Source organism: Entelurus aequoreus, linkage group LG04, assembly GCF_033978785.1.
Source record: "Entelurus aequoreus isolate RoL-2023_Sb linkage group LG04, RoL_Eaeq_v1.1, whole genome shotgun sequence".
Classification (NCBI taxonomy): domain Eukaryota; kingdom Metazoa; phylum Chordata; class Actinopteri; order Syngnathiformes; family Syngnathidae; genus Entelurus; species Entelurus aequoreus.
This window is the reverse complement of record NC_084734.1, coordinates 13,002,264-13,022,263: the sequence shown is the minus strand read 5'-3', so window position 1 is coordinate 13,022,263 and position 20,000 is coordinate 13,002,264. Positions and strand designations below refer to the sequence as shown.

Genomic DNA, 20,000 nt, shown 5'->3' with positions numbered 1-20,000 from the left:
TATATATATATATATATATATATGTATATATATATATATATGTATATATATATGTATATGTATATATATATATATGTACGTATATGTATATATATATACATGTATATGTATATATATATACATGTATATGTATATATATATACATGTATGTATATATATATATATATGTATGTGTATGTATGTATATGTATAGGGTGTATATATATAAATATATATGTATATATATAATCATATATATATAATACATTAACAATGTTTTTTTACATGAGCTGCAAAACAAAGAATTACATTTTTCTTCAAAAACTGGCAGCTCGGCCACTAGAATTTTACAGTAAAAGCAGCAGTTTTTTTTTTACAGCATATAAAACAATTGGATAAATGGAATGGAATGGAGTAAAATTCAAGCAACAGAGCTGACAGTTTTGTTTTGTTTTGACCGTAAAATCTTGTTTTAATGTTTTGGTGTCTTACTGTAAATGGAAAAGAACAGTACCAAAGTTGATTTACGGTAAAACGGCGGAATTTAATCGTAAAATCAATTGTCAATTTTACAGTCTACAATTTGATTGATAATTTGTTCTGAAGTCAAGCAGATATATATAGGTACAGTATTTATCTTTATTTTAACAAAAAATATTTTTAGAGAACATACTATAATATTTTGATTTTGATAAAATTGAATTTGAAAAGATATGCAATTGCATGTGGCACATGATTTTTAATGTTAAAAGGAAAAGAACAAATATATTTAATAAGAAAAGATTAAGCATATTATTTCCAGGCTTTCGCGGGCCACATAAAATAATGTGGCGGGCCAGATTTGGCCCCCAGGCCTTGAGTTTGACACCTGTGCTGTAGGAGGTAGTAATCATTTCATAACCAACACAAATAATGTAAACATTGCTTTTCTATGGAGTTTGTGTGAGCGATCCAGGCCTTCAGTGGACACAGTCAAGTAGATTTTGTTTGGCGCCTCACTTCTGTCTTAATATTCTTAATATTAGAAGGATTTGCTAATAAAAATGGAGGTAAATCCAATTCCCCGAATGTCACCAGTGCACATCATGTGGCTCCTCCCCCTAGTGGTTGAGACTTTATTTAATCGATTAATATTATTATTTATTGCTAATACCATTTAGACTAGACTTTCTTTTTATTCTCATTCAAATTTCAACTTTACAGTACAGATAAGAACGTAAATTTGGTTGCATTAGCTCATGGTAGTGCAGGATAAAAGAGCAATAAGGTGCAGATATAAATTAACAGATTACTGTACAGATTAATATATTGCTCTTTTGCATATGCATCCACTGTTAAGGATGTATGTATTATTATACGATGTATGTATGTATTATTGGGGTGTTTATCTTTATTTTTGCACATTTTAAAGCAAAATAAGCAATACTTTTACTTTTGAAATGCTTATACTATTGCAGAATATTAATATTTGCGCTGGATGTTTACTTTTATATTTGCACATTAAAAAGCAAATAAGATACTTTTAATTTTGTTAAATGTTAAAAGTTTTAAATGTTTACATTGTTACAGAATATTTTGTCATGTTGTTGTCAATGTTGACTGAGTGGCCATACTTTTTTTTTTTTGTAAATAAAAGCCATGCCATTTGAAAAAACTGGCCTACAGTTATTTTTTCATCTTCATTTTAAATTAAAAAAATAATCGGTAAAAGGAAAAATCTATAGATTAATCGAAAAAAATAATAATCTATAGATTAATCGAAAAAAATTATCTATAGATTAATCGATAGAAAAATAATCGTTAGCTGCAGCCTTAGTCTTACGGCCTGCGGGAAGAAGCTGTTACAGAACCTGGAGGTTCTGCTACGGAGGCTGCGGAACCTCTTCCTAGGGTCCAGCAGTGGAAACAGTCCTTGGTGGGGGTGGGAGGAGTCTCTGCAGATTTTCTGATCCCTGGTCAGGCAGCGGCTTTTTGCGATCTCCCGGATAGGAGGAAGAGGGGTATTTAGTATTTAGGCATATTTACTAAACTCTTTTTTGAGGTACTGCGGCTCTTAAGCAGCGATTGAATGATCCCTTTTTGTCATTGCAGGGCTCCAGACTGCGCTTCCATGAAGAGCAAGATGATCTATGCCAGCTCAAAAGATGCTATCAAGAGAAAATTTGAAGGTACTTTAAATTGAAGATATGAATATTATTCCATATATATATATATATATATATAATATATATATATATATATATATATATATATATGTATGTATGTATGTATGTATGTATGTATGTATGTATGTATGTATGTATATATATATATATATATATGTATATATATATATATATATATGTATATATATATATATATATATATATATATATATATATATATATATATATATATATATATATATATATATATATATATATATGTATGTATATATATGTATATGTATATGTATGTATATATATGTATATGTATATATGTATATGTATATGTATGTATATGTATATGTATATATATGTATATATATATATATATGTATATATATGTATATGTATATATATGTATATGTATATATATGTATATGTATATATATGTATATGTATATATATATATATGTATATATATATGTGTATATATATATGTATATATATGTGTATATATATGTATATGTGTATATATAGATGTGTATATGTATATATGTGTATATGTGTATATATATATATGTGTATATGTGTATATATATATATGTGTATATGTGTATATATATATATGTATAATATATACACATATATACATATACACATATATATATACACATATACATATACACATATATATGTATATATATGTATATATATGTATATATACACACATACTACATGATTTATGACACCAAAAGACTTCTAAAGTTTGGGAGTAAATAGATATGATGAAAATAGTATCAATCTGACGGAGATTCCCGAGCCATTTTGAGAGTTAATGGGCAAAGCAGGATGTGCAGGTAGCAACCCAAGATCCCTTCCCCATCAACAACAAGGCTAATCAAGTTTAGTTTAGTTTATTAAGGATCCCCATTAGTCTACACCGCAGTGGAGACTATTCTTTCTGGGGTCCAGGCAAAAAAACATCACACAATCACAAAACAAAAGATTACAATGCAGTACAACATGATCAAATAGTAAAATGTTGTAATACAAAAATAGTAACAACAAAGAACCAAAAAAACCCCCAATAACTTTCGAGTTTACAGAAAAATTTTCATACCAAAGATAAAAAGAGCAATATAAAGATATATGTATATTTTTGCAAAAATAAAACACAACCAAATGGCCTAAAATATACATTTGTGTACCAAAGACAAACAATAAGTGAGGAAAAAGTACCATACATCTATTTTCTACTGCCTGTCCCATAATCAATAAAATAGTCAATAATCAATAAAACCAGTCATGACATTAGGTCCAATCTAGAATAATCTCTTTCCGCAATACTTCTCCTCTTAGTCTATTCTTAAAACCCACTCTGCTGGTGAGTAAAGTGATCTGAAGCAGACTTTGCGAGACTCAACAACGATTTACATTGGGAAAAATCATGATCCGGAACCTTATATTTTTGAGCCCGAACACAAAGAGGATGAGCAATGCTTTAGAAGAAGCCGAGTGCTAAATGGATGCAGCTTTATTGAAACACTATAGCATGAGCAGCATTGCTAGGTGCTAAACATAAACTAACTCGAGGTGGAGGAAATAATCGATTTTTAAATATATCGCAATTCGCACATGAGTTATTATTAAATCAATGAGTAAATGTCAATAATGGACAATCAATGTATTTATAGTAAACAAAGTAATGCCGACAGTTACAAAATTTGGCTCACTGGACCAATGTTCCCTCTAATTGTTCTTGTGTCTGAGCAAACACAAAAATTCCCTGAGCATTCAGTGGAGCACATGTGAGCAACATCACACGTGGCAATACCAGCAGCACACCTGTCTCAATCTTTTATAATAACACTCAAATGAGAGGAGTCATTTTCATGAGATTATTTGGTAATATTAGTGATTTGGCCCACTTGTAATGAAAATACAAGAAATCTTGTTTTTCATAAGCTATGGATTAGTATTGTACAATATGTCTGGGTGGGGGTCCTGCTTTGGAAATAATTTGTACCCCTTTCAGAGATCACATTTAGTTGCCCTTAAACATCCTCATGTTGCACAATGAAATGTAAGCATAGGATGAAGTGTGCATTCCTGTAACTTTCTCTAGTAACAGCATTCCATGAGTAATATCAATAAATTAACATTAATAATAAATGACAGTAGAATAAGCACAGCATTAGCAGGAGTCATAGTGTAACTTTGTGTGGTGTTTCACCATAAACGCACCAGTGGCTTAGTGCAATGCGTGTTGGTGACAGATGACAAGTTGGTTTTGGCCTGGTTTGTACGGCAGAAAATGACTAGTTTTTCGAGATAGAAGTTTTTTACTCATGTTTTTGGTGTGGTTATGGCCGAATATAAACAGTTTAGCTCAATAAAGTGATCGATATAATTCCTGTCCTCGAAGCATCTCGATAGACGTTACAATAATTGAACGGTGTTCAATTGAACGGTGTTGACGAACACCGTTAGGGCCGCTTGTTGTCACTGTCACTCAAGAGTTGCATTGCAAAATTACACAGAATAAATGTGTTTATTTTGTTTAGAATTCAGATGGGTTTGATTTGGTGCGCGGCATATATTTGCTGTGCGCAGAGGACGCTTGAGCAGTGCGCAATTGCGCAGGCGTACACCTTAGAGGGAATGTTGCACTGGACCAAGCCACCTCTTTTGTTCCAGTTTTGCACACGTTTAGTGGAAATTAATTTAACTGTTTTTTACAAGTGCACTGTTTTTTAAAATGTATCGTAATCAAATCGTGAGGTGCCCAAAAAGTCCCACTTCTAAAACAAAAACAGTAATATTCCCACTCTGGCCGGGATGCCGACTGCCGCTCACGTAATTCTGTTTAGATGAAGATTCAATCACAATCCCCATAAAGGGTTTAAAAAAAAAAAAAGTTGCTGCGACAAGCATCTTTTTGTGTCTTTTTCGCCATCTGGGGGAATTTTAAAGTCTACCAGCCTGTCAGTCCATGGCCACATTTGTCTACTAGCAGGTGAGCGATGCATGAATTATAGTGTAGAATTTACTTTTAGCAAGTTTAAGACAAAGCAAAAGCAGCCGCCACCTCAGTGTGTCAACAATAGCAGCGTAAGCTAGCATTATCTCATTGCTATCAAAGCGCTGCTAAAATAGTCTGTCTGCATTAGCGCCTATAATAACTATCACTCCTATTTGGTTAATTTTCAGGTCATAAGATGTAAGTGGAGTATTGTTGGCGTTTCTGGATGAGTTTTAGAGGGTTTTATGGACGCAACAGACAACCCTCCACCTGTTGACTCAATTAATTGTTAGCTATTTATTTATGATTTCGAATGCATAAAAAAGCCAAGCATATGTGTTCATGTCTCGCATAAGGATTGTGAATGATAAACAGTACATCTCTTTCTAATATTTGCGAGTTTCCAGTATGACTGATTTAATAATATGGTCAAGAGTGCAGAAGGGTTCCTTTCTTTCTTTCTTTCTTTCTTTCTTTCTTTCTTTCATGTTTATTTTGAATATGTAGACAAAACAAAAACAAACACATTTTGCAAAAAACAACAAAATTTCTTTCTTTCTTTCATGTTTATTTTGAATATGTAGACAAAACAAAAACAAACACATTTTGCAAAAAACAACAAAAAAGCCATTCAAGAATGAATAACAAAAACAATAATAATAATAATAATAATAGTAATAATAAGAGGTAGAATCTACGGGAATTGCCGAAGATATTCCGGGCGGAATATTCTAAATGGCTGACTTAATGGGTGGCATTTTGTGATGTTTAGACTTTGCGGATTGTAAATACAGTTAGATATGGATTAATACAAAGAAACAATAAAGTCAATTATTTTTCCCCCTCTACTGCTGCTTTAATACTACTGTCGTACCGTGGATACAACAAGAGAATATCAATGCACTGCTTGCAAGCTGACAGTCAGCAATCCTTGACCCCATGCAGGCAAATACATTTTCTTAAAAGTATTATTATCACTGGAGGACATGCTACACTACAAACTGTAGGAGTATATGCTTAAACGCAAGCTAGAGCTTTTGAATGTACACAAAAGTGGGCGGATCAATAGAAGACAGTAACGATACAAAGTACAGTATGGTTTAAGTTTATTTTGAACATGCATACAACATGATACAATTTCCAGTTTCTCTTTTCAACATGTTGAAAAGGAGTAGGAAGAAGCAGAGCTTATTTAATCTTACTCCTTTTGAATTGCATGGCATTTGCTAACACTTTTGTTCACAATATACTCCACAAGTAATACAATTCTAAATAAAATTAAAGCTGCAAGCAGCGTTGGTCGGGCCCGCATATTTGGCAGGTGCTAGTTGCTGAAGGATGTCAATCTATGAAATGTAGGTCTAAGTGAGACCTACATAGAGGTTTTTGTTTCATGTCTCTAAGACGTTCCTACCGGAAGTTACAAGCAGTTTTGTCTGTGTTTTCCTCCGAGGAGCAGTTTTGTCTGTGTTTTATTCCTAGGGGGCTCTAGAGCGCAATTTTGAGTTTTGGGATTCGGTTTTTTTATTAGATCGCAATTTCCGCCAGTCCTGATGTGTGTAAAAAGTTTGGTGAGTTTTGAAGTATTTTAAGGGGGTCAAATTACAGCTCAAAGGGGCAAAAATTAGTGTTTTTATGAAACTTTTGTTTTGAAGGGGTGATTGCCAACTTCCTGTTGATTTTTGCTGAAGGATGTCAAATTATGAAATCTAGCTCTAAGTGAGACCTACATAAAGGTTTTTGTTTCATGTCTCTACGACATTCCTAGTGGGAGTTACATGCAGTTTGTTTTTTAGCGCAATTTTGATTTTTGAGGTTTGGTTTTTTGACTAAAGTGTTGTGTACACAGTTTTTGATGTGTGTGTAAAATTTTGTGAGTTTTGAAGCATGTTAAGGGGGGCAAAGTAGTGCGCAAAGCTGCGGAAGAAAAATAATAATAATAATAAAACCTTCCAAATTCAATAGGTCCTTTCGTCGCATTGCAAAAGGACTCCCTTTGGGATTTCTTTGACAATGGGCCGTGCGGGCCCTAATTAAAAAAAACTCCATAAATAATAACAATTCTAAATAAAAAATGATTATAATAAATAGTGAAGTAAGTTGTATTTCATATAGTGAGATGAATACGATTCAATAAGTTACACTTTTGAGTTCGAACAGCTTCTTAAACTGGACCATATTAGTACATTTCTTTACTTAAGCCTTTCCATAATTCTACATACTAATATACTGAACTCAGGCTGGGCGATATGGCCTTTTATTAATATCTCCATATGTTCAGGCCATGTCACGATACACCATATATATCTCCATATTTTGCCTTAGCCTTGAATGAACACTTGATGCATATAATCACAGCAGTATGATGATTCTATGTGTCTACATTAAAACATTCTTCTTCATACTGCATTAATATATGCTCCTTTTAAACTTTCATGCAGAGAGGGAAATCACAACTAAGTCAATTGACCAAAAGTGTTTATTAAACAGTTATTAAGCAGTGGCACAAACATTCATGTCATTTCAAAACAGAAAGTGCAAGATTGTCAGAGACATTTTAAAACAAGCTATGAGTGCACTTTTGTGCATGATGTCACTAAGATGACATATCAAAACAACACTAAACTAAAGTGCACTTTTTGTACAGAACGCCACTACAATAGTTTAAAGGCCTACTGAAATGAATTTTTTTTATTTAAACGGGGATAGCAGATCTATTCTATGTGTCATACTTGATCATTTCGCGATATTGCCATATTTTTGCTGAAAGGATTTAGTATAGAACAACGACGATAAAGATTGCAACTTTTGGTATCTGATAAAAAAAAGGCTTGCCCCTACCGGAAGTAGCGTGACGTAGTCAGTTGAACATATACGCAAAGTTCCCTATTGTTTACAATGATGGCCGCATGAAGTGAGAGAGATTCGGACCGAGAAAGCGACAATTTCCCCATTAATTTGAGCGAGGATGAAAGATTTGTGGAAAGTGCAAATGAAGGACTAGTGGGGAGTTGAAGCTATTCAGATAGGGAAGATGCTGTGAGAGCCGGGGGTGACCTGATATTCAGCTGGGAATGACTACAACAGTAAATAAACACAAGACATATATATACTCTATTAGCCACAACACAACCAGGCTTATATTTAATATGCCACAAATTAATCCTGCATAATAACACCTGCGTGTTTGTTATGCTAGCTCCTAGCTCCTCTGCTAGCTCCTAGCTCCATAGAACACGCCAATACAATTCAAACACCTGATCAACACACACAATCACTCAGCCCAAAAGACCGTTCACCTAACCCAAGGTTCATAAAGCTTATATATTTTTAAAAAGTTACGTACGTGACGCGCACATACGGTCAAGCTATCAAATGTTTAGCAGCCAAGGCTGCATACTCACGGTACCTGATATTCAGCTGGGAATGACTACAACAGTAAATAAACACAGGACATATATATACTCTATTAGCCACAACACAACCAGGCTTATATTTAATATGCCACAAATTAATCCTGCATAAAAACACCTGCGTGTTTGTTACGCTAGCTCCTAGCTCCTCTGCTAGCTCCTAGCTCCATAGAACACGCCAATACAATTCAAACACCTGATCAACACACACAATCACTCAGCCCAAAAGACCGTTCACCTAACCCAAGGTTCATAAAGCTTAATATATTTTAAAAAAGTTACGTACATACGCAAAAAAAAGTTGTGCACATACGGTCAAGCGATCAAATGTTTAGAAGCCAAAGCTGCATACTCACAGTAGCACGTCTGCGTCTTTGTCATCCAAATCAAAGTAATCCTGGTAAGAGTCTGTGTTGTCCCAGTTCTCTACAGGCGTCTGTGTATCGAAGTCAAAAGTCCTCCTGGTTAGAGTCTCTGTTATCCGAGTTCTTCCATCTTGACTGCATCTTTCGGGAATGTAAACAAAGAAGCGCCGGCTGTGTACGTGTTGCTGCTGACTTCCCTCGCAAAACAGACGCTTCGCACAGACAACTTTCTTCTTTGCTTGCTCAGCTTCTTTCTCCATAATGCAATGAACATGATTGCAACAGATTCACGAACACAGATGTCCAGAATACTGTGGAATTATGAAATGAAAACAGAGCTTTTTTGTATTGTATTCAATGGGGAAGGCATACCTCTGTTCCCCGGTCTACGTCACGCGCATACGTCATCCTCAGAGGCGTTTCGAACCGGAAGTTTAGCGGCAAATTTAAAATGTCACTTTATAAGTTGACCCGGCCGTATTGGCATGTGTTATAATGTTAAGATTTCATCATTGATATATAAACTATCAGACTGCGTGGTCGGTAGTAGTGGCTTTCAGTAGGCCTTTAAACTTTCATGCAGAGAGGGAAATCACAACTAAGTCAATTGACCAAAAGTGTTTATTAAACAGTTATTAAGCAGTGGCACAAACATTCATGTCATTTCAAAACAGAAAGTGCAAGATTGTCAGAGACATTTTAAAACAAGCTATGAGTGCACTTTTGTGCATGATGTCACTAAGATGACATATCAAAACAACACTAAATGAAAGTGCACTTTTTGTACAGAACGCCACTACAATAGTTTAAAACAAATAAAGTGCACTTTTGTGCATGATGTCACACAAGATATTTCAATAACTGTCAAATAAAAATGAGCTGCATAATAGGAAATCAAATAGTGTATGTCCTTCGCTATGTGGTAGGTTCCTGCGGGCGTTATCTCCTTCTGTTGTTGACTATTTGTTTCTCCTTCTGTTGTTGACTATTTAATGGTTGCTTTGGCAATTTGTGGGTGTGGCACCGGACGGCGATGTTGACATGCGGAGTTTCAAGCACTCCTCATTCTCTAGCGGGTGACTTTTCAAATGATTTTCCCAACCAACGACGTTGTCTCAATTTACAAATCCAACTATTTTGCAACCTTGTTTCATAGTATAATCAACGTTGTATCAATGTCTTGCGCCTGTTGGGAAACCGATACTGACAGTAAATCAGCAAGTAGATGAATAATAGTTTAGAGAAAATAATACAACTGACACAATAAATGTTTAGAAATGGTTGTATTACGTATGTATTACGTATATAGAAAACAATATCTGGTGGTATCGCAGGTGGCTGCAATACAGGGGCCGTACTTATCAAGCTTCTCAGAATTACTCCTAAGAAGTCTGCTAAGAGTTGACTTAAGAGTAAATAAATTCTTCGCTGAAAGCTGCACTTAAAAGTTAGTTATCAAGCGTCTTACTCACACTTTCAGCGAAGTGTAGGACTGAATCTTAAGTGTCACACTCAGAGCTGAATTACGACATTACTATGTGCCGTAAACGGAATTTTAGGTGACGTCATTTCTGTGTCCATAGAAATGACCAATCACGGAAGGGAATCCCTTGTCTAAGAATAAAGAAATATCTTGGAAATATTTAATTGGACAATGGGAGTGTATATTTTGACAATAAACTACAAAATACTACAAAACAAACTAGTCCCCGCCGGCACTCACGCTACCGCTCCCTCTCTTCTCTTCTCTCGCCCACACACTCACTGACGTCACTCACCTCACGGCCACACACATACGCTACTGTCATAACATTTTCTTTCCAATTCATTAATTAGGCAACTCATTTGAAACTGGTGTGGGTGGCTCTATATATGCTAGCCCACTGCAGACACATGCAGAAATCAACATGGAATCGAAAAGTATTAAATCTGTGACAAAAATAATATCCGCTCTGTCTAAACGATACCGTTTGATCAGCTGCTCGTCATCAAACAAATCCAGGACATCCTTCCGCTCCCTGAATGTTCGCGCACGTCTCTCTCGCCTCAGTGCCATCCCCTGCTGGCAACTCCTAACCACTTAAGACACCTCTGAAGGTCTCTTAAATATCGTGGAGAGTAGGAGTGATTCTTAGACTTAAGAACGTTGATAAAAAGCTTTTATTCTTAAGTTTGAGAGTAGGACTAAATTTCGCAAATTCTCAGGACTTAAGTGTAAAATGGCCCTCTAAGAAGCTTGATAAGTACGGCCCCAGATATCAGGCCATCGTCCATCCCTACTTTGTATGCTGACTGAGCATTTTTCCTGTTCAAAAGTCCATCGCAGGTTTTACTTTTATTTCAAGCCTTTGTTCATATGAACTCCATGACCTTTTCCCATGACTAAGCTGATGTTGGAACTGCTGTTTTCCAGGTATTAAGCACGAGTGGCAGGTGAACGGTTTGGAAGACCTGAAAGACCGGCACACTCTGGCAGAAAGGCTGGGTGGCAACTCAGTAGTCAGCCTGGAGGGATGCCCTATATAAATATTACCTTTCGGCTTCATGGAGGCCTTTCAAGACACATCTGTCGGGTTTAGCTGTTCATTCCTGTGCAGGTTGGAAAAGGGCAACAACTACAAAAAAACAACAAAAAATCAGAACCAGCACCATTTGTGGGACTGTGGGGGAGGGCTATTGTGGGTGGGTGTGACTAAAGTCATGATAATTCCAAAAGACAGACTGTCATTCCAAGTTAGAGTAGGAAGAAAAAACACAGAAAAGGTAAAGATCGAAATAAAGGAAGGAGGGTGATATTGAACATTTGTTTTTCTTGTGTTCCAGTCGAGCACGAAGAACAAAACATTTCTTTTTCCAACCATTGAAATTCTCATGAACATTTCTTTTTTTTTTATGCCAAACGTCTAGTTGAAGTTTTGTAACGCTAGTTGTAGTGTCAACTAATCCACCTTTCATTGCACATCCAACATTCTCTTTTCAACATGCAAAAATTCCAAAACTTGTTCCTAATTTTTTTAAATTTCCTGTTCAGACAAGAATGGCATTTGATATCATAAACATTCCTCTTTACCTTTTCCAGAACAGGATCTATCTCTTCATTTAACTACCATTGTTGGACAAGTGGTCAGAGTCTAGACTGAATATTGAATGGTGGGTGTTTTGTATCGTCTCCTATCTCTAATAAAAAGCACTAAACTACTGACTTGTTTTTGCTCGTCCTTTTCTACAACTTTGTATATACATTCATGTTTTTTTTAGACAGTTAGCACACAGGTGTCAAACTCAAGGCCCGGGGGCCAGATCTGGCCCGCAAACCCCTGGAAATGATGTGTCAATAAAGTACTTCATATTTTCTCACTAAAGATTATTTTCATTTTGACAGAAAAAATCAAATTGCATGCCTTTTAAACTTTAATAATATCCAATATTTGAACTAAAATTACAGTATATTATCCAAACATGTTGTAGTCTAAATAAAAATACTTAACTTTACAGCAAACTTCCCATTAAATTAATAAAAATTACAATACATTTTACGTTCTTTACAGCATATTACTGTAAAGAAAAAAATCTATTATACTCTTTGGTAAAATTCTGTTGACTTAGCTGCCAGTTTTTGACGGTAAAATCTACGATTGTTTTTAACGGTGCATTACTGTATATGTAAAGACGGTACATTTGTTTTTACAGGAGGAAAAACTGGTAGCTAAATAGAATTAAAAAAAAGAACTCGCAGTGTTTTTCCATGAATGATACACTACCGTTCAAAAGTTTGGGGTCACATTGAAATGTCCTTATTTTTGAAGGAAAAGCACTGTACTTTTCAATGAAGATAACTTTAAACTAGTCTTAACTTTTAAAGAAATACACTCTATACATTGCTAATGTGGTAAATGACTATTCTAGCTGCAAATGTCTGGTTTTTGGTGCAATATCTACATAGGTGTATAGAGGCCCATTTCCAGCAACTATCACTCCAGTGTTCTAATGGTACAATGTGTTTGCTCATTGGCTCAGAAGGCTAATTGATGATTAGAAAACCCTTGTGCAATCATGTTCACACATCTGAAAACAGTTTAGCTAGTTACAGAAGCTACAAAACTGACCTTCCTTTGAGCAGATTGAGTTTCTGGAGCATCACATTTGTGGGGTCAATAAAACGCTCAAAATGGCCAGAAAATTTTTCATCTGAAACTCGACAGTCTATTCTTGTTCTTAGAAATGAAGGCTATTCCACAAAATTGTTGGGGTGACCCCAAACTTTTGAACGGTAGTGTATGTTGTAGAAAACAATGTCAATTTAACACAAACATTCTGGCAACTAAGCTGCCAACTTTTTCTGTATAACCCTCCCAAAAAACATGGGTACTGTTTTTATATTTACTGTAAAATGTTGTAAAAAAAAAATCATTTTACAGTAAAATTTTGCAAATGTAAACTTTTTTACTCTAAAATTGACACATCTACTTAAAACAATTTACAGTATATAATTAATAATGAAATCCAGAGGCAAATTCATACATTGACTTGTTACAAGCCAGCCATAAATTACCCCAAAAAACATTGGTACAGTTTTTATATTTACTGTAAAATGTTAAAAAATAAACTATTTTACAGTAACATTTTGTAAGATTTACTGTAAAATCGACAAGTCTACTTAAAACAATTTATATAATTACTAATGTATGGATTGGCCTCTAGATTTCACTAATTATATAAATTGTTTTAAGTAGACTTGCTGATTTTACAGTAAAAACTTAACATTTACAAAATGTTACTGTATATTATTAAATACTGTCCCAAGCCACACATAACCCCCACCCCCAAAAATACAGTTTTTGTATTTACTGTAAAATGTAAAAAAATTACAGTAAAATTTTGTAAATGTAAAGTTTTTACTGTAAAATAGACAAGTCTACTTAAAACAATTTAATTATTAATGAAATCCAGAGGCAAATTCATACATTATTGACTGTTACAAGCCAGCCATAAATCACTCCCCCCCCCCCCAAAAAAAAACATTGGTACAGTTTTATGTGTACTGTAAAATGTTTTTTTTTATATTTACTGTAAAATGTTGTAAAAAGTAAAATTTTGTAAATGTAAAGTTTTTACTGTTGACAAGTCTACTTAAAACAACTTATATAATTACTAATGTATGGATTGGCCTCTGGATTTCACTAATTATATAAATTGTTTTAAGTAGACTTGCTGATTTTACAGTAAAAACTTAACATTTACAAAATTTTACTGTATATTATTTTTACAACATTTCACAGTAAATACTGTCCCAAGCAACCCATAACCCCCCCCCCCCCCCCCAAAAAAAAACATTGGTAAAGTTTTTATATTTACTATAAAATGTAAAAAAAATATACAGTAAAATTTTGTAAATGTAAAGCTTTTACTGTAAAATTGACAAGTCTACTTAAAACAATTTATATAATTATTAATGAAATCAAGAGGCAAATTCATACATTATTGACTGTTACAAGCCAGCCATGAACTCCTCCCCCCAAAAAACAACATTGCTACAGTTTTTAAATTTACTGTAAAAATGTTTTTTTTTAATATTTACTGTAAAATGTTGTAAAAAAAAAAATTATAGTAAAATGTTGTAAATGTAAAGTTTTTACTGTCGACAAGTCTACTTAAAACAACTTATATAATTAATAATGAAATCCAGAGGCAAATTGATACATTCTTGACTGTTACAAGCCAGCCTGTGGCCCTCAATGAAAACCACTCGGACATCAGCAAGTTACACCGCAATGCTTCACCGTGGCCACAAGAGGGCGCCACAAGTCCAATAAAACACAGGCCAACACTGTCATAGATCTCTTTATTAAAATATAACAACACATTTATCGAAAATAAACTTTTAACATTCTCTAAACTCTCATACTGACACCAGCATAACCTTAAACCTTTCTAGCAAAAACATGTTATATTAGTAAAGCCTCTTTTGGAAAAGTAAAGCAAGGTCACCTGTTCCTCGGTGGGAAAAACAGAAAATGTCATACGGTGATTTAACCCTTGTGCACCCCTAGTGCCCAAAACGAGCATTACATGTGTTCCTATGATATGATTGTGGTATTTTAAACCTGCATCGTGTTTTTGATTGTGACGATAATAGAATAGGAGTTAAACTAAAGTATACAAACTTTCTGACTCCCATGATAAATTAGCAGACCCTAATCCAGGTATTTAATTAGGATTTTCCCCCTTAAAACCGCCGAATCTTGAAACAAGAAAATATTGCTGTGATGTAATTGCGCCTCTGAACCACCAGATGGTGCCAGAGAACCAGGAGCGTAACTGAATAATGCCATCAAACCGCCGAAACGATGTTTTTTTTTTTGTCTATACCGTAACAAAATCAACGTTATTGACCTCAAGTAGTGCATATTTTGCATTTTTACATTATAGAATAGGCTTTAAACAAAAGTATACACACTTTCTGACTCCCACTATAACTTAGCAGACCCTAATCCGGGTATTTAATTAGGATTTTCCCCCTTAAAACCGCCGAATCTTGAAACAAGAAAATATTGCTGTGATGTAATTGCGCCTCTTAACCATCAGATGGTGCCAGAGAACCAGGAGCGTAACTGAATAATGCCATCAAACCGCTGAAACGATGTTTTTTTTGTCTATACCGTAAGAAAATCAACGTTATTGACCTCAAATAGTGCATATTTTGCATTTTTACATTATAGAATAGGATTTAAACAAAAGTATACACACTTTCTGACTCCCATTATAACTTAGCAGACCCTAATCCGGGTATTTAATTAGGATTTCCCCCTCAAAACCGCCGAATCTTGCCAAGTGAAAAACAAGAAAATATTGCTGTGATGTAATTGCGCCTCTTAAGCACCAGATGGTGCCAGAGAACCAGGAGCGTAACTGAATAACGCCATCAAACCGCTGAAACGATGTTTTTTTTGTCTATACCGTAAGAAAATCAACGTTATTGACCTCAAATAGTGCATATTTTGCATTTTTCTGTTATATAAAAAAAATAAATAGATAAGATTGTTGTTAGAAACTTTCAAGTGTTGAAAGTAAAAAATAAAAAGTTGCTGCTTACCTCTTAAGGCCCAAGTTGTTTGTTTACATGCTTTTTTAAAAATTTCTCTTGCTATTTGGGCTTATTGGACCCTAATTAGAATAAAAACTAAGAATCATCTTTTGATATGATGTACTTAGTCCATCAGTACACAAACGTGTACTTCATGTTTAGTGACATGCTTTGTTATTTTTACACTTTTTTTTTTTCCAAATTCTATTGTATGTTATACTCTTCTGACACCACCAGATGGCAGTATAAGCGTCCACATAAGCGGCCATAGGACCCCAATTCAGTAGTATACACAATTTTGGAACTAAGAGCTAAAAGGTGCTGTCCACGCAGGAGGCCACTAAGTCTTTAGAGGTTTAATTAAGATTGCACAAAAACCATAAAAATTGTAAAAACTGTATCAATAGATCTGAAGTTGCTAAAAACTCATAGAAGCGGCGAAAGTGAAAACAAAAAAAATTGCTGAGTTATCGATCTGCCGGTTGCACAAGGGTTAACGGCTGAAAAGGCACAACTAAAAACATGTCGGTGGTCTTCAGTCTTGGGAGCAATCCAGACGGTTGCCGTGCACCCAGTAGCAGATCTGAGCGAACTTGAGCGGCGTGATGCGCACGGCCACGTTGTAGTCCTTGTTCTCGCCGTCGATCTCCAGCCACTGGTGACCCGAGAAGATCCCGATGACCTTTCTCTCCCAGCGCTCCAAAGAGTTGTCCCACACCCGCCCGTACACCCCCGAGCCGCTGGCTCCGGGCCTGGCGTCGCAGTGCTGGTAGATCAAGTCACTGGACTCCTGCTCCACGGGGCAGAACCTGTAGACCAGTTCCCCCGGCCTGTCGCTGTCAAAGCCCGAGAAGTGGATGCGTCGGCCCGCCAGGTCGTCCAAGGAGGGCGCCACCGCCAGGCGCATGAAGGGTCGGCGGTGGGGCGAGCGCAGCTCCAGCAGGGCGTAGTCAAAGTCCATGCTGACGTCCTGAGGGCCCTGAATCCAACCTTTGGGCACACGAGTGCGCCTCACCCGCACCCAACGCACCAGAGGCTTCTTCTTTAACGCGGGGTCCGCTCGGGTGCCGTTGATGGACGGCGGGATGAGGAAGCCCACTCGGAGCTTGCGCGCCCCTTTGACGTAATCCTTGCCGTCGTGCACGCAGTGGGCGGCGGTCAGGACGTGCCAGCGCGACACCAGGACGCCGGTGCAGCCGGTGGAGATCCGCACGGCTGCGGAGAAAGGGTAATCCAAGAGGAAGTTGTCTCCTTGGATGTTGAAGCGGCCGTCGGCGCCGTAGATCTGACGCCTCACTCGCCTGCGCCGGGGCCTGGCGTGGTCCTCGCCCTCACCCTCGCCCCTCACGTCCACGGCGGTGAGCGTACGCGAGCCGTCCCAATAGAGCGTCTCGAAGTCCAGCTGGTCCGCCGCCCGCCGCCCGTCGTGGAAGCAGCTGGCGTTGCAGCGGGTGGTCAAGTCCAGGCGAGCGCGGGCGCTGAAGCGGGAGCGGCCCAGAGGCGTCGGCCGGTGGGGGAGCAACGTGGGGACGTGCGGGACCGGAGGACGCGGCAGGGAGGACGACAGGACCAAGGGCAGGAGGAGCAGCGGGGTCAGGAGGGAGTTCATTGTGCCGTCTGTCGAGACACAAAGGCTGCGATTAAGTCAAGTTCCAAAGACCTTTAGAGTAGTCAGTGTGCAGCTTTGCCGTTAGTATCTGGGCTCAAATACTCCGAGATGCCCCAACACCAAGAGTTAAAAATGGCACCTTGTTAGAAGCCTTTAGGTCGCACCTTGAAACTCATTCATGTACTTTTAAATAGAATCTGTTTCAGACGAGTTGACCTGCCGCTTCTCTTTTTTTCCCCAGAAGACCACGGATAATCCCTACAGAGATACCAGTCCGGAGGACGTGCTAGCTGTTCTCTAGCTTTTAAATAGATTCTGTTTCAGACCAGTTGACCTGCCGCTTCTCTTTTTTGCCCCAGAAGACCACGGATAGTCCCTACAGAGATACCAGTCCGGAGGACGTGCTAGCGGTTCTAAGTCGTGACCACTCCTGTATGGAGACCTCCTACAATCCTCTGCTGGCCCCCAATGGACAGGACTCTCACATGATCATGAATCATTGGCAAAAACCGTACCCACTTAGCATCCATTGGATGTGGGTCCAGACCAGGGATTGTGGTTCGTGCAGCCCTTCGAGGCACCTGTGATCAAGGGCAGTATAAATGATCTTTGACTGATCGGTAGTAGCTGGGAAATGCCTTGGTCTTGGGATGCATTAGTGATGGGTCCGGCAACACCGATGCATCGGCGCATGCGTCGAGCTCATAGAGCAGAACCCTGTGTCGGTGCGCGTACCACTTTTAGAAAGTCACGTGACCGATCATGAGCTGTTTCGGTCACGTGACCGATACGCGAACTGTGTCGAACTGACGCCTCCTCTGTGCCCTGTGAGCGGGTCTTTTCTACAGCCGGAGAAATAATAACTAAGGAGAGAAATCGTCTAAAATTTAATACGTTGGAAAAACTGTTTTTTTTTAAATAAAAATGTGTAAAAAAAATAAATCAAATAAAATCCCAGTCCACAAGCATCCTCATTTACAACACGTTCTCTTAGATTTCCATGTTATGATACATGTTCACATTATTTATTGACTGGATCTAAAAAATATAAAAATATATTGTTATTTAAATGAAGATATGAAATAATCCTAAATGAAATACAATGACTTGGTTTATATTATTATATATACTAGGTCATAAAATCAGTGTCAGTTGAGTCGGTCCATGCCTGTAGTGATTTTTAATGTCCAGCAGATGTCAGTATTTAGTGACACAGTATCGACCCAGTATCAATACAGTTTTGCAACGTGTCGAAACGCTTCATGACGCCTCATCAACCCATCACTAGGATGCATGAGTTCTGCCTGCTCTGGGGGAGCCACGGTTCACTGAGGAGAACCATGAATTGTGACTTATGAAGCCTAACAAGATCCCCTCCGGGGCTGCGTGACTATCCGTGATTTTAGTCATCGGATAAAAGTCTTCATAGCCTCAATGCGCGTTGGAAAGAAAAGTTATGTTGTTTATCTCAACAATTTTCCTGCTCGCTCACACGCCACCGCTCTCATGTCTGCTCAATTGCTGCGGCCGTGCGCAATCTATGTCCGCATCCGGGTCCTCCATGCGGTCCATATTTGACCAATTTGTAATAATTACACTCAAAAAACAATTAATAGAACCAGAAGAACATAAATCGAAGATTTGTTCTAATTAATTAATTCAGGGGCGTCCAAACAAACCCCGTTTCCATATGAGTTGGGAAATTGTGTTAGATGTAAATATAAACGGAATACAATGATTTGCAAATCCTTTTCAACCCATATTCAGTCGAATATGCTACAAAGACAACATATTTGATGTTCAAACTCATAAAAAAAATGTTTTTCGCAAATAATCATTAACTTTAGAATTTGGTGCCAGCAACACGTGACAAAGAAGTTGGGAAAGGTGGCAATACATACTGATAAAGTTGAGGAATGCTCATCAAACACTTATTTGGAACATCCCACAGGTGAGCAGGCAAATTGGGAACGGGTGGGTGCCATGATTGGGTATAAAAGTAGATTCCATGAAATGCTCAGTCATTCACAAACAAGGATGGGGCGAGGGTCACCACTTTGTCAACAAATGCGTGAGCAAATTGTTGAACAGTTTAAGAAAAACCTTTCTCAACCAGCTATTGCAAGGAATTTAGGGATTTCACCATCTACGCTCCGTAATATCATCAAAGGGTTCAGAGAATCTGGAGAAATCACTGCACGTAAGCAGCTAAGCCCGTGACCTTCCATCCCTCAGGCTGTACTGCATCAACAAGCGACATCAGTGTGTAAAGGATATCACCACATTGGCTCAGGAACACTTCAGAAACCCACTGTCAGTAACTATAGTCGGTCACTACATCTGTAAGTGCAAGTTAAAACTCTCCTATGCAACGCGAAAACCGT

General features: G+C 37.2%; 2 protein-coding genes across 2 annotated transcripts in view; one reads left to right on the top strand and one right to left on the bottom strand.

The window, feature by feature from the left end:
• cfl1 (cofilin 1) overlaps positions 1-12,122 on the top strand; it is a 30,153-nt gene extending 18,031 nt beyond the window's left edge. The window contains exons 3-4 of the mRNA XM_062044264.1: positions 2,071-2,147; positions 11,337-12,122. Coding sequence (XP_061900248.1) covers positions 2,071-2,147; positions 11,337-11,449 — 190 coding nt within the window. The 3' untranslated portion in view covers positions 11,450-12,122. The remainder of the gene's footprint in view (positions 1-2,070; positions 2,148-11,336) is intronic.
• A 2,624-nt stretch (positions 12,123-14,746) lies between these two features.
• prss23 (serine protease 23) overlaps positions 14,747-20,000 on the bottom strand; it is an 18,996-nt gene continuing 13,742 nt past the window's right edge. Inside the window, exon 2 of the mRNA XM_062043430.1 lies at positions 14,747-17,624. Coding sequence (XP_061899414.1) covers positions 16,543-17,616 — 1,074 coding nt within the window. The 5' untranslated portion in view covers positions 17,617-17,624 and the 3' untranslated portion in view covers positions 14,747-16,542. The remainder of the gene's footprint in view (positions 17,625-20,000) is intronic.